We start from the raw sequence: 13,685 nt of genomic DNA, 5'->3' as shown, positions 1-13,685 counted from the left end.
TGGTCCATATATAAATTGCCCTTATTTACACGGCATGCAATTATTGCCCGGGTTTGGCCTGTTTAATCCGGATAATCCACAGGTTAACGGGTCGGGTCTAACAAAATCCATACCAACCTGTCTAGAAAACGCCAACAAATCCCGGCCTTATGCCGTAGTTTCTCTCATGGCTGCCTCAAGCTCGAAACCTTCTCTCTGCCATGACGAAGAAATAAGTTACTCATTTGAAGAATTGGATTTAAGCTTTGGTTCTTTTACTCCTGGGGAGATTCTCAACATCATCAGGTCATCCCGTTCTTCTAATATGAAAAAAACGAATGCGTTTGTAAGGATGGCTAAAATGCAGAAAGGGTCAGTGGAATTGCTGAAAAGGATCGTGTACGAAGATCCAATGCAGTGGCAAGAGATTCTTGATGAGATTCTTGAATGCATTCTTGAGGAGATCACAAATGAATATGGACACCATCTCTTCCTAATGATTCTTGAGCGTTGCGATTTACATCAGTTTCAAACAATCATTGACACCCTGGAATTAAATGAGGCCTTGCTTATCAATGCATCCTTTATGAAACATGGGTAAAAAGAAAAAGATTCTTTGCATTTCTTTTGATTTTTTGAATGTTTTACTGAACAATAATTCATCTGGATCACACTTGCAGTTCAATTGCAATTCAAGGGTTCATCAAGAAACTAAAACTTAAAGGGTTAGCCCATTCTATTACCTCACTTCTATCCAAAAGATTTGTCGAGCTGATGACAAGTGAACACGGCAGATATCTAGTTCTGCAGTGCATATACACTTTTGGAGCTAAAGAAAATGAGGTAATCAACTAATTTAAACCCCAGATCAATTTGACAATCACCTTAAACCACCCCATAATATTTAAGGTTTTATTTTCTTGTGCCATGCATCACTTCAAAGAGGTGGCAACAACTAAAACCCCAGATTAATTTGACAATGACCTTAAACCATCACATAATATTTCAGGTTTTATTTTCTTGTGCCATGCATCACTTCAAAGAGGTGGCAACAACTAAATATGGATGTTCATCCCTGAATGATTTCCTGAAACTCATGTGTGGCGATCAGAGAAAGCAACTGCTTGAAAATATAGCAGAGGAATCCAATTTCCTAGTGAATGATCCTTGGGGGGGTCCTATATACTGTTTTTAATCAGAGTTTCTATTCATGAGTTGTGCACTTTTCAGCTACTAATCTAATGACATATGATTTTCCACCAGGTCCATTGTTTTGGAGAATGCTCTGGCACTTAATGACGAAGAAGCTATACACAAAATATGTGATCGCCTCAAGATGGAGTTCATAAACCTGCCTAGGAGAGGGAGTGGTAGTCTTGTTCAGACATGCACACGGGCATCAAAATATGGAATGAAATCTGTTGTTGAGAGCCTTCTGCAGGCCAGTGAAAATACACTTCTGGAACTTGCCAGTGAGAGATTTGGAACCTATGTAATCCAAGTAGCACTTATACTAACAAGGGTAAACTAACATAACTCATCTCAATCAATCTGTTAGGCTGAATTTTATTTTCTGTTGCATGCTTTTCAGATTTCTTACTAACGAAAACCCATCTTTTTCTTTTTTTTTTTTTTTTTTGCATACATGTACAGACTCATGACGTCGAGCTTTATGAATTGCTTGCCGCATCCCTTAAGCCACTTAACTTTGCTCTTTCTTTAACCAAATATGGGACACAAGTAAATCTTATGATGGAAGCGTTGTGAAGCCGGTTTCGCAGACAATTTAATTTTGAGAAGGAAGCCAGCCAACCATGTCTGATCTATTTCTCTTGTCAATTTTGAAATGTCACTGCAAAAAATGTGTTTGAAAATTGCAGCTTATTGTTAAAAATTTCATATCCAAAGCCAAAGAGAAGAGAGAGGGTGGAATATTGGAACAGCCACAAGAGGAGCAGTTTTGTGATCTCGTTCTTGTGTTCTTTTAATCTCTTTCAATGTTTAATTCATTTGGGTCTTTAGGGGGTGACTCATTCTTGAATTTGTTTTGAGTAAGACGATGATTGATGGATGTACATAGTTCTTTCTGATTTTGCTACTGATTTGATCGTTCTGTCAGACTCGACTATGAATTTATCAGTGTGGATAATAAGCATGTGATTTTTACCTTTAATTGAATTGGGAATTGCTTTCCTTCGTATGTTGACATGGGAAACATGATACTGTTCATATTAAAATTTGTGAATATCTGAGGTAGATAACAGAGATAGATAATATGGTATCTCTTCTTGATCTTACTATGTGAAAATCATTCCCATTTAATCCATTTTGTAACATATTGGACAGGATATCAAGACCAAAGAAGATAGATAAATTAGATCATTGCAATAATCAGTGGATCTCTGAGAAAGTTGCTAGTTAAAGGCAAAATGTACCTTAACTACAGGCTAATTTTACTTGATGAAAATATTGCAGGGAGGATTGATTTGCAAGCTATGATACCTTCATTAGAATGGGCATCATCTAAAGGAGTTTCTGATGTTGGAGAGGGCAGCGAATTATTCGTTGCTTCCTTAGCGTCGATCAGCATCGCAACCACCTCTCTCATTGTTGGCCTATTGAGAGGAGATATATTGGTACAAAACAATGCAATCTTGAGAACTAAAGACATCTCCTCAATCGTGCTTCCCGAACTAAGATCGAGCCTTTTGTCAAAGATATCAGAGAACGACACTCCTTCGTGAACTGATTTTCTCACCCAAGTCACTAGATCTCCTCCTTGCTCGATGTGTTGAACCGGGGAGCTTCCCGTGATTAGTTCCAGCAGAACGACCCCGAAACTATATATATCAGATTTCTCTGTCACTTTCATTGTGTAAGCATATTCTGCAGTTAAGTTTCAGCATCTGTATCAATATAAAATTGGCGAATGCTCGAAATATAGAAAGTAAGGTAGAGTACTAGAGTTGCCTTACCGGGCGCAATGTAGCCATATGAACCAGCCACAGCTGACATTGATTTCGAGTATGGCAAGTCGATTAGCTTTGCCAAGCCAAAGTCTCCTACATGTGGCTCGAGCGATTCATCCAATAAGATATTGTTTGATTTTATGTCGCGGTGGATGATTTGGGGCTTACAATCATGGTGGAGGTAACATAGGCCCTCAGCTGCTCCAAGACCAATCTTGTATCTGTCATTCCAGTTCAGCAGCGTTCGAGTTTCCTTATTCCCACGAAGAATTTCCCCGAGGCTTCCATTTTCCATGTACTCATACAAGAGAAGATTGCAGTCTTGGTGGTGGCAGTAACCATAGAGTTTCACAATATTTCTGTGACAGATATTCCCGAGTATCGATAACTCTGCAGTGAAGCTGTTTTCTAAGCTCCCTCCTTCTCCGCGGGATTTCAGCTTTTTCACAGCAATTACTTCTCCATCAGTCATTACAGCCTTGTAGACAACACCACAGGCTCCTCTTCCTATGATAGCACTTTCTGAGAAATCCTCAGTGCCCATAACAAGGTCCTGAAAACTGTATCTTTTTCTGGGGAAGTGATATTCCTCCAAGACGTCGGTTTTGGCTTGATTTTCTACTAGGACGAGGGCTTTCGTGTGGCTCTTCATCATCCAACAAACACCAGCAATGAAGACCAAAGAAACCAGTCCAACAACAGCTGAGCATATGAGGATTACTTTTTCTCTGTATGAAGCTTTCTTCATCCAGCTTGGATTCGAAACCGTTAATGGGGTTGTTGAGGGGAAGCAATTCGGTGAATCCAGCTTGCACAGCCCTACATTCCCAGCAAAATTGCTCGAGTCCATTCTTCGAAACACGGGGGTGTTTGGTACTGCTCCTATCAGGTTATTGTTGGAAAGGTTGCAGACATTGAGGCTCATCAGCTCACCTATCGAACCGGGAATTTCACCTGTTAGTTGGTTGTCATTCAAGTAGAGTGATATAAGCATCTGCAAGTTTCCCAGGTTGGCTGGGATTGATCCAGTGAGAGCATTATGGCTGATGTTGAGAGAAATTTGAAGGGCTGTGAGTCGACCGAGCTCAATAGGGATTTCGCCAGAAAATAAATTGCCCCCCATTTGCAGATCAGTTAGTCTTACAAGCTCCCCCAATGTATATGGAATCTCCCCATTTAATCTGTTATCTGATAGCTTAAGCAATTCCAAATTCACTAACAGGCCTAATGTATCTGGGAGGTTCCCAGTAAACCAGTTTTTGCTAAGATCAAGCCTCTGAAGCCTAATACAATCACCCAACTCATGAGGAATCCCCCCAGATAGCCTGTTTGAGGAGACATTGAAAGTAACAAGCCTCACAAGTTTCCTAATCTCAGGAGGGATATGCCCAAAAAAGTAGTTATTTGACAAGAGAAACCTTTCCAGTCTGCTAAAATTGCCGATATCTGAGGGTAACAGTCCAGTAAACCGGTTTTGATACAGCTCGAGAGCCGAAAGATTCTGGAGTTTGCACAGCTCAACAGAAAGAGTACCGGTGAGCAGGTTATCTCCCAGCATCATCTGCTCCAGAGACTTGCAAGTTTTTAGGCCACGAGGAATGTTTCCCGACAACTTATTGGAGCCAAGGCTCAGAAAGCTCAGTTTCTGGAACCAACAGAGCTTTGGAGGGATGCTTCCTATCAGATTGTTCCTTGACATGTCAAGAAAAGACAGGTTGGTTTTCAGCCCGAGTAACGGGGGGATAGTTCCTTCAAGATGATTGTCGAAAAGTTGTATATTTTCCAAGAACTCGAGATTCTGAAACTCTAAAGGGATCCTACCTGTCAAATTGTTTATGGATAAATCCAACTTCCTGAGGTGCTTCAGCTCTCCAAGCTCTCTTGGGATACTTCCATGTAAGAGGTTTTCGAAAAGATGAAGCAGCTGGAGATTAGAAACTCGGCCCAACGATTTTGGAATAATCCCACCCAAGTGATTCTCAGAGAAGTCTATCTCAGTGGCACTAGAACAGTTCCCAATTTCCCAAGGAATTGTTCCATTCAAATGGTTTCTGTAAAGGTAGAATCTTTTTAGCATGGCTAACTTCCCCAGCTCTTTGGGGAGCGGCCCGGTGAAGGAATTATCATGGAGTGCAAGCACTTCCAGGTGACTGAAATTCCCAATTTCAGCAGGAATTGCACCAGACAACGAATTCGAGCGAAGGATCAAGTTAGTGAGATTCTCAAGCCTCTGAAGCTCTACAGGAAAAGACCCCTCTAGCCTATTCTCTGCCAGTCCAAGGATCTGTAAACTCTCACATTCACTAATCTCTGCAGGAACTCTACCTGAGAAACAATTCCTCCCTGCCCTCACAATCCTAAGCTTTTTCAGTTTACTTATTGAGTTTGGAATCCTTCCAGTGAGATTATTACTGTAAATTACAAGCTCCTCAAGCAAAGTTAAGTTTCCGATCTCTGAATCGATTTCTCCATAGATATAATTCTCACACAGGTAAAGCTTCCTGAGGGAGAGCATATCAGAGAACTTGGAAGGGAATTTATCATGGAGTCTATTGGTGCAGAGGTCTAAAACCTCAAGATTTTGGCAATGGCCAAAATCAGGAATATGGCCAGAAATGAAATTTGCTGAGATGTTGAATTCAATCAAAGCGGGAAGCTCGCAGATTGTTGAAGATAAGCTACCAGATAGATAGAGGCCATGAAGGTGTACAGAAGTTACCTTGTGATCACCATTGCATGCTATACCAGCCCAATTGCAGGGATTCAAGAAGCCTGAAGAATTCCAGCTCTGCAGATTGTTGTTTGGGTCCAAAAGGGAGCTTTTGAACTCCAAAAGTGTGATTCCCTCCTCATTCAGAGATTCTGTGAGGCTGCAAACCATAGAAATCAAGAACATAAAAAGCAGACACTTTTGGGCTCTGAAATTCCTTTGGCTTTCCATTTCAGAGGATCCAACAATGCTTATTTGTCTGAGTTCATGTCATTTCCCACAAGAGGGTGCTTTCAAAATGGAACCAAAAAACATGAGACTTTCAATAAATTGATGGCAATTCATGATCAAAACCTCAGTGTTTGGCTATCAATGAAAGTGGGAAAAACCAAAACCTCACAAAATTTTGAATCCCATTTAGAGCCAGTAATGCCAAAAAAAAAAAAAAAAAGTAGGCCTAAATGGCTACAAGGATGAACAGGATTTAGTTCCATTTGGAAATGCACACAATCAAGAAAAGGGTTTTGTTCAAAATCATTGAAAAGTTAAACCAATAGCAAGAAGATAACAAGAAGCATAAAAAGGGAGGGAGACTGGGAGCTAAGGTAGGTAAAAAAGAGGGGTGGGGGTAATGTATCTGCCCACCTAAACCTTTGAATACACACAAGGGAGGGAATGAAAGAATTGAAGGTGACATCTCAAACTGACCTAACACTAATTTTAATAAGATATATGAAACCAAGATTATCCATTTAATGTTAGATTACGTGATATAAAGAGACTTGTTAACGAGGCAAGAAGGCGGAGAACGAAGGATCATGAAGGTCATGATATGTTTGGCCACAGTCCTAAGCAAAGAAGTGTTAAGGTTGACTTTAAATGAATAATGTTGTTGGAGCAATAGTACAAAGTAATATGTGAGTGTGTGACTAAATTGTAACTATTTATGTACCCACAAAACTCCACAACCACTCTTTTTTTTATTCCTTCTTCATTCTATACTCCTTAGTCTTGTTCTAATGATTATCATTTCCTTCAGTTTGAGTTGAAGGTTGTTCTATTGCTTTGTACTATATATGATAAAAGTTTTGTTTGCTAGGATAAAAGCACAGACATAGACTGTTCATGAACAATACTAAGATTGCAATCCTTCTTATTATTTCTTAGACAAAATGGACAGTGTTGTGCACCCAAGTTTTAAGTGTCTGTAACTATAACAACCTAAGTTTTAAGCAAAACAAGTAGGAAAGTAACATTAATGTTTGTTAATAACTGTTACAGTAAAATGTTCAGTCATTTTTACAATCTCTGATCTCTTTTAGCACTGAAATGATATTCTTCTGATCTTTATTCCAAAAACTGCAAGCTTATAAACCAATGTTGGGTTTCCAATTTTTCTGAGTTAATACTTAATACCATCCTCCAAGTATATTGATTTTGTCACGTTTACTCCTAAACTTTTAAATTGACTATCCGTGGTCCTTTGACTTTTAAATTGTTACCATTTGTGGTCAGGGCCGATTTTTTAATTTGTGTGGCCCTGTGTTGGTAAATAAGTGAGTCCCTATTAAAGTATAAATAAACTACGAATTGAAGAAAAATGATTCGCGTGAATATTACGGAGTAGAATTTTTTTTTGAATAATACGTAGTAGAATGTAGATCAGTCATGAAAACTTAATTTTGAGCCAATATAATCACAAATACATATACTAACTATTGGACCCGAGCTAGACTATAGGGGCCCCAAAATTTTGGGGCCTTGTGCTCTTGCACATCTTGCACCCCTTAAAATCCGGCCCTGTCTGTGGTTCAAGTTAACCACTATGATCCTTCAACTATCAAATTTTAACCAGTCATGGTCCTTCTAGAGGATCACTGCTGGTTAAATTTTAAAAGTTGGACCATGAGCGGTTAACTTGGACCACTGATAGTAATAATTTGAAAATCAAAGGATCACGAGTAATCAATTTGAAAGTTTAGGACTAAATTAAATGTTACAAAATCACTATATTCGGAAGATCTTTGATGATATTAACTCCGATTTTTCTCTTTTTGGATTTTCATGTAAAATATTGTTATTATCATCCTGCTAATCAGAAAAGTGATGTGATTTCCTAGACTAACAATCAATCAATCAGTAACCACAATTAACACTAGTGATTCCTTAAAATGATAGGAATGGGGATGGAAAGTGATTTTACATATATAATTGGTTTCCACAGATTTGGACTTAACATTCTGTTTCACTATTATTGGGTTGTTTTGGTTGGTGTTGGGTTTTGCAATATATATGCAAATAGTCTAAGGTGTGATGATTTACTTGAAGACTCTAAGAGGAAGTCTCCTTAGTGGGATGTAACATTTGTTTGTGATGAGTAGCACATCTGCACATGCCTACCATATATTTCAGTTTCAGTGATGGGTTTGGCAACCTTGGAAAATGCTATATGAATATGGAAACAGTAGTACAGTTGAAAACCATTCCTAGACCAAATCAAAAACCTGCACTGCACTCATCACTGTTTTTGACATATTCTCCATATCACTTGATGTAGAATAATGGGACTATGGCAGCAGGATACAATTCACTCCACTTCACACTATCTTTTTGTTTTTTTTTTTTTTTAAAGATAGATGCTTGTGTTTTTTGCCTTTTTGGAAATATATATGTTAGGAATTTTTAGCATTAAAACGGCATCTAAGTGACTATTTTGTGGTATAAATATATATGAGGTACACTTCTTGTTTGGGTCAGGTCAAAGTGGATTTGCACTCTTCGTAGTGAGACGAAGAAATCAATATATTGTACGCTCAAAACGAATAATGAGTGAATGATAAATTGATTCTGATAGTAGATCCATTTGAGTTGGAAAAATGGGTTGGGGAGGCTGGTAAGTAGCCTTTTGTCCCACATTGATTTGGGAAGTAAATTTACACCACTATATATACAACATCCTTATGCATACAATTTGAGTTGTAAAAGATAGAGGTTTTGATTTCAATTTTAATATTTAGAATTAATTTCTTCCTAGAATTAATATTTAGAATTAATTTCTAGATTAAATGTTGAAGGTTGCTGATTTTTTTGAGAAACTCCAAAATCTTTGTTTTTTCCCTTCCTCTCTCGTAAAATCATTTTCTTATGAAATTTATTTTTTTGCCAACACTTCAATAAATAGTTAAAGTGCTCAGCATGTTGTTCTAGTTCGTCTGGTTTATTAGTTTGAGTGTTCAAACGTTAAACTGTTATTCATTTTGTTCTGAGAGACTGACTCTACAACGCTCTTAGCACTTTCGGGAGGTAATGAATTGGTTTTATGAATAATGTGTGTTACACACGTCTTGGATCTTTCCTCAATTTCTTGTTGGGTTTATAATCTCATATTTGAAAACCCTCTTTTTGTTTTTATTTTGTATAAATACATTCAATCATTTGATTTCATACCAAATTTTGATTGGGATTAATTTTTCTAAATTAAATACCATTATTTATATATTTGTTTTATCGACTTATTTTACATCAACAATGTATAATTATCATGTGATTTTTATTGATTAGGCGTAAAGAAGAATTTTTTTTTAAAAAAAGTTTTTTTAATAACTAATGATTAGTTACATGTAATATAACCATTTTTAGTGACTACAATTTAACCTATTTATAGCTCAAACATGTGGCCTTCCATTTAAAATGATAATAATAATACCATCAAACTACAAGGTACTTGGCAGTTGGCATAACTCTTTTTAAATAATCAAATGTTAGTGAACCTATAACTTTTCAGGAGTAAATTATAAAAAGTTTGTGTGGTATGTTTCAAGAGTATGAGTAGTACTTTTTATCATAAACAATGTTCAAATTAGTCTCTGAATAATACACAAAAATTGAATTAAATAATTAAATTAAAAAATTGTAATTGAGTCACTGAATCGTCTAAAATTGTGCAATTCGACTAAAATTGAGATATTCAACTAGTTATCATTAATATGATAATCACCATATATATTAAAAATATTATTTTTAATTTATTTAATAATTTTTATTGCCGACCTCATTGAACATTTCGATTTCTTTTGTACTACACTCCGTAAACATTTTATTATGTTGGAACCAATGGATGACAATCGGGCCAGCTCACTCGGTTTCGGCTAACCCTGTCGAGCTTATCGGTTCAGACTAATAAGTTTTTTTACTTTTTTTTTTTTTTTGTCGGGTTGGCCTAAACCCTAAACCTCGGGTTGTTAGGCTTATTGTGCGGGTTGAATTGATGAACACAAATTAAAAAATGAGAGTGGTACCCACATTGGTGGATCAAGATGAGTTTTGAAAAAATTCACTCATGAATTCGATGAGTTGGGATTTACTTCATGACTTGTAAATGATTCAAGTCAACTTATACATTCACTGCACGCCATGTAAATATGTAATGTTATCCGTATGTATGTCAATTGGGCTAGTCCTTTTGAGACTCGGTTCGGGCTAATCCAAGTCTCTCTCTCTTTTATTTATTTATTTATTTATTTTTGTCAGGTTCAAAATTCTTGGTCCTAACCTAAAAACCTAGGGTGGGCGGATTTAAGTAAAACTTTTGACATTTTCAAATTAACATTCGTTCTAAACTTTCAATTCTAGTAAACTAGCACATTTACACTAGTAAATATAAACTTATACATCATTCAATCAATCTAAACCTCAATTTCTAAATTCCAACTAAAACTAATTAATATACTTACACTATAATATAATGTTTATAGTAAGTTTTAAATTTTTCATTATTTATTTTCATTAAAAAATATTTTATTATAATATATTTATTAAATTTTTTTTTAAACTTATAAAACTGTTAAACTCCATTTATATATGTTATGTGCACATTACTTTATAACAAAGAATAACTTTAAGTGGTTCGAGTTATCAGGCTAGTCCACTACATTTCGGGCTAACCCGTTTGGGTCACCGAGCTTATCGATTTTGAACTATCGAGCTAAAGTATTTCGGACCTAACTCTCAAATTTTTTGATTTTATCGGGACAATGCATCGACATCGAACTAAGATTGACATACCTGGTAACCATCGTTTTGTAAAGTGTGTCAATTTTTATAGGAATGGTGAATTAATGAGAAAATTTTACTCAAAATTTTATTGGGGTTAAAATTGGCATCCCTACGCACATCATTCTATGAAGTGTGTCAAATATTTGGGAGGGATGAATTAATGAGAAAGTATTCGAATTTATTTTTATCATAAATTATTACTACGTGTTAAAGATTCTCCTCCCAATGTAAAACTTTTGTTTGTAAATTATTTTTATCATAAATTATTAAATTGTTTGTAAAATGTTTGATTGCAGACGGAAACAAAGAATGACTTGGTTGTTGGGCTACAACGGGCCGGGTCCAGCTGAGGAATGTTGAAAGGGGAAAATGAGTCCACCTGTATGTTCTTCCAGAAGCATCCATAACGGCCTATAAAATCGCCACTCACAGCTAAATCCCGAATTCTGAGTTCACGTAAAACAATTTGGGTCTAAATTCTGCAGGGCGAATATGGTAGAAGAAGGAACGGTGGAGGAATTGAGGTTGGAGTTGGGAGAGAAGGCGAAGATGATCGAGAAATTGAAGTGTGATGGGGTTGAGAAGGCGAAGATGATCGAGAAATTGAAGTGTGATGGGGTTGAGATGGCGAAGATGATCGAGAAATTGAAGTGTGATGGGGTTGAGATGGAGCATAAGTTGAGCTGGTCGATGGTGGAGATGGAGAGGTTGAAGATTAGTCTTGAAGCGGCCGAGTCAAAAGTGACAGAGTTATGTGATGCTCAGGAGAAAGCAAGGGGCATTTTAATAAAGGGACTTGGCGGTGAGATTCCGGAAAAGCTTGAAGAAGGGGTTTGATCAAGTTGAGTATGATGATAATGCTTGCAATCCTTGCTATTTTTTTTTGTTTTCAAGTTGATCTATCTGATCGAGTAGGATGATAATGCTTGCAATCCTTGTTATTATTTCTTAGAGATGGAATTATGCACCCAATTCAAGTTTTACGTGTTTGTTACAAAAAATTTATACAACAATGGTTGCGTTGCGGGTTTTGATATATAGTTGGATTCCACAGATTTGGACTTAATAATAACATTCTGTTTCACTCACTATTGGGTTGTTTTTTTTTCCTGCTGCTGTTGCAATATGCAAATAATGTAAGCTGTGATGATTTGCATGTGTGCATGCCTGCATGCCCTTATTGTGCATTGAAATTATTGCAGGTAAGTAGGGTGTTATTCATCATCAGTTCCAATTTGGTCTTCCTAATCTGCTGCACAAACTCAGAAGATTTTGTAGGGATCAGCCAGCTAGAGATCGAGTTGGAAACACGTAAGTACTCTCTCTTTACATGCATGCACCTTTTGGCCCATGCAATCAACTTGCATTGGAACACACAGATTCCATGGGTAGAATGTGATGATGAGTGCCACATCCAAAAACCCAAAGCTTTGCCCTTCGCTTGTGTTTAATTTGTGCCCATACCCACATAGCTGCAACCAACATGCAATACTAGGTACAAGATCAGGTCCGAACGAATAAATTTGAGCTGTTGATATGTATAGATTAATATAATAGCTCAAAAAAAATTATACACTTTGAATCTACAAAAATGTGAACTCAAAGAATGTGCATTCAAAGAAGGAAAAGTATACACTCAAAGAAAATAAATTATGCACTCAAAAGAGAATAAATCACCCTCGAAGAAGAAAATAATGCACCCAAACCCAAACGTTTTTTAAGACTGAAATTTAACTATATTTTCTACTGAGCACCTCTACCTCTTTCCATTGATCCTATATATATATATATATATAGGTAGAAAGGTAACAAAGAGCAATTACATGAATCTAAATTAAATAATGCAACTCTGATAGATAAGAGGCCATTAAGATGTACAGAAGTTACCTTGTGATCACCATTGCATGCAAGCCAGAAGAATTCCAGCTCTGGAGATTGTTGTTTGGGTCCATAAGGGAGCTTTTCAACTCCAAAAGTGTGATTCCCTCCTCATTTAGAGAATCAGTGAGACTGCAAAGTAATGAAAGTGGGAAAAACCAAAACCTCCAAAAGGGTTTTATTCAAAATCATTGAACAGTACTTAAACCACTCTTTTTCTAATTCCTTCTTCAAATGCACACAATCAAGAAAAGGGTTGACTTTAAATGAATTATATATGTAGTTGGAGCAATAGTACAAAGTAACATGTGAGTGTGTGACTAAATTGTAACTATGTATGTACCCAGAAAACTCCACAACCACTTTTTTTTTTTTTTTTTTTTTTTTTTTTTTTTTTAAATTCCTTCTTCATTCTACTCCTTAGTCATGTTCTAATGATTACCATTATTTCCTTCATTTTGAGTTGAAGGTTGTTCTATTATATTGCTTTGTACTATATATTGCTAGGATAAAAGCACAGACAGAGACTGTTCATGATCAATACTAATTAAGGGTGCGTTTGGTTCACACATGGGAATCGGAATCGGAATGGGTATCAAATACTTGGTAATGGTAATGGGTTTTGATGAAAGTATTTAACATGTTTGTAATCCTTGTTATTATTTCTTAGACAAAATGCACAAACAGTGTTGTGCACCCAAGTTTTATGTGTCTGTTACATCATGCATGCTCAGTAACTATAACCTAGCTAAGTTTTAAGCAAAATTTGTAGGAAAGGTGACATCAACATCAAATAAAAGTAACAGTAAAATGTTCTGTCGTTTTTGTAAAGGGATGACAATACAATATCTGATCTCTTTAGCACTGAAATTATATTATAGTTCTTCCTTATTCCAAAAACTGCAAGCTTATACTACAATGGTTGCGGGTTTATGATTTTAATTTCTCTTTTTGGGTTTTCACGTAAAATATTGTTATTATCGTCCACCTAATCAGAAAGTGCTTTCCCAAACTAACAATCAGTAGCCACAATAAACATGGTTTGCCTGTTGATAAGTGATTCCTTGAAATGGCAAAATGGGGATGGAAAGTGA

At 36.5% G+C, this 13,685-nt stretch overlaps 3 protein-coding genes across 4 annotated transcripts; 2 read left to right on the top strand and 1 right to left on the bottom strand.

Moving 5' to 3' along the window:
• The first annotated feature begins 171 nt into the window (after positions 1-171).
• Positions 172-2,152, top strand: LOC115999422. The gene is made up of 4 exons (XM_031239273.1): positions 172-576; positions 660-822; positions 1,243-1,501; positions 1,633-2,152. Exons 2-4 carry the CDS (start codon positions 818-820, stop codon positions 1,744-1,746), a joined length of 378 nt encoding a protein of 125 aa, XP_031095133.1. The 5' UTR covers positions 172-576; positions 660-817; the 3' UTR covers positions 1,747-2,152.
• Positions 2,153-2,329: 177 nt separating this feature from the next.
• Positions 2,330-6,438, bottom strand: LOC116016559 (leucine-rich repeat receptor-like serine/threonine-protein kinase At1g17230). The gene is made up of 2 exons (XM_031256887.1): positions 2,955-6,438; positions 2,330-2,865 (listed from the first exon to the last, which is right to left on the bottom strand). The coding sequence occupies exons 1-2, from the start codon at positions 5,887-5,889 to the stop codon at positions 2,420-2,422; spliced, it is 3,381 nt and encodes a 1,126-aa protein (XP_031112747.1). The 5' UTR covers positions 5,890-6,438; the 3' UTR covers positions 2,330-2,419.
• A 4,650-nt stretch (positions 6,439-11,088) lies between these two features.
• LOC115997406 lies at positions 11,089-13,174 on the top strand. 2 transcript variants are annotated; one of them, XR_004093732.1, is made up of 3 exons: positions 11,089-11,554; positions 11,916-12,024; positions 13,099-13,174. XR_004093732.1 is itself a non-coding variant. In XM_031236957.1 (2 exons), exon 1 carries the CDS (start codon positions 11,206-11,208, stop codon positions 11,548-11,550), a length of 345 nt encoding a protein of 114 aa, XP_031092817.1. In that variant the 5' UTR covers positions 11,099-11,205; the 3' UTR covers positions 11,551-11,554; positions 11,916-12,024. The 2 variants fall into 2 exon arrangements, 1 of the variants encoding a protein (XP_031092817.1); XM_031236957.1 differs by lacking the exon at positions 13,099-13,174 and having other exon boundaries at positions 11,099-11,554.
• Positions 13,175-13,685: the final 511 nt, after the last annotated feature.

This window comes from Ipomoea triloba, chromosome 1 (genome assembly GCF_003576645.1).
Source record: "Ipomoea triloba cultivar NCNSP0323 chromosome 1, ASM357664v1".
Classification (NCBI taxonomy): Eukaryota; Viridiplantae; Streptophyta; class Magnoliopsida; order Solanales; family Convolvulaceae; genus Ipomoea; species Ipomoea triloba.
Note: the sequence above shows the minus strand (reverse complement) of the source record. Positions and strands in the feature narration are given on the sequence as shown.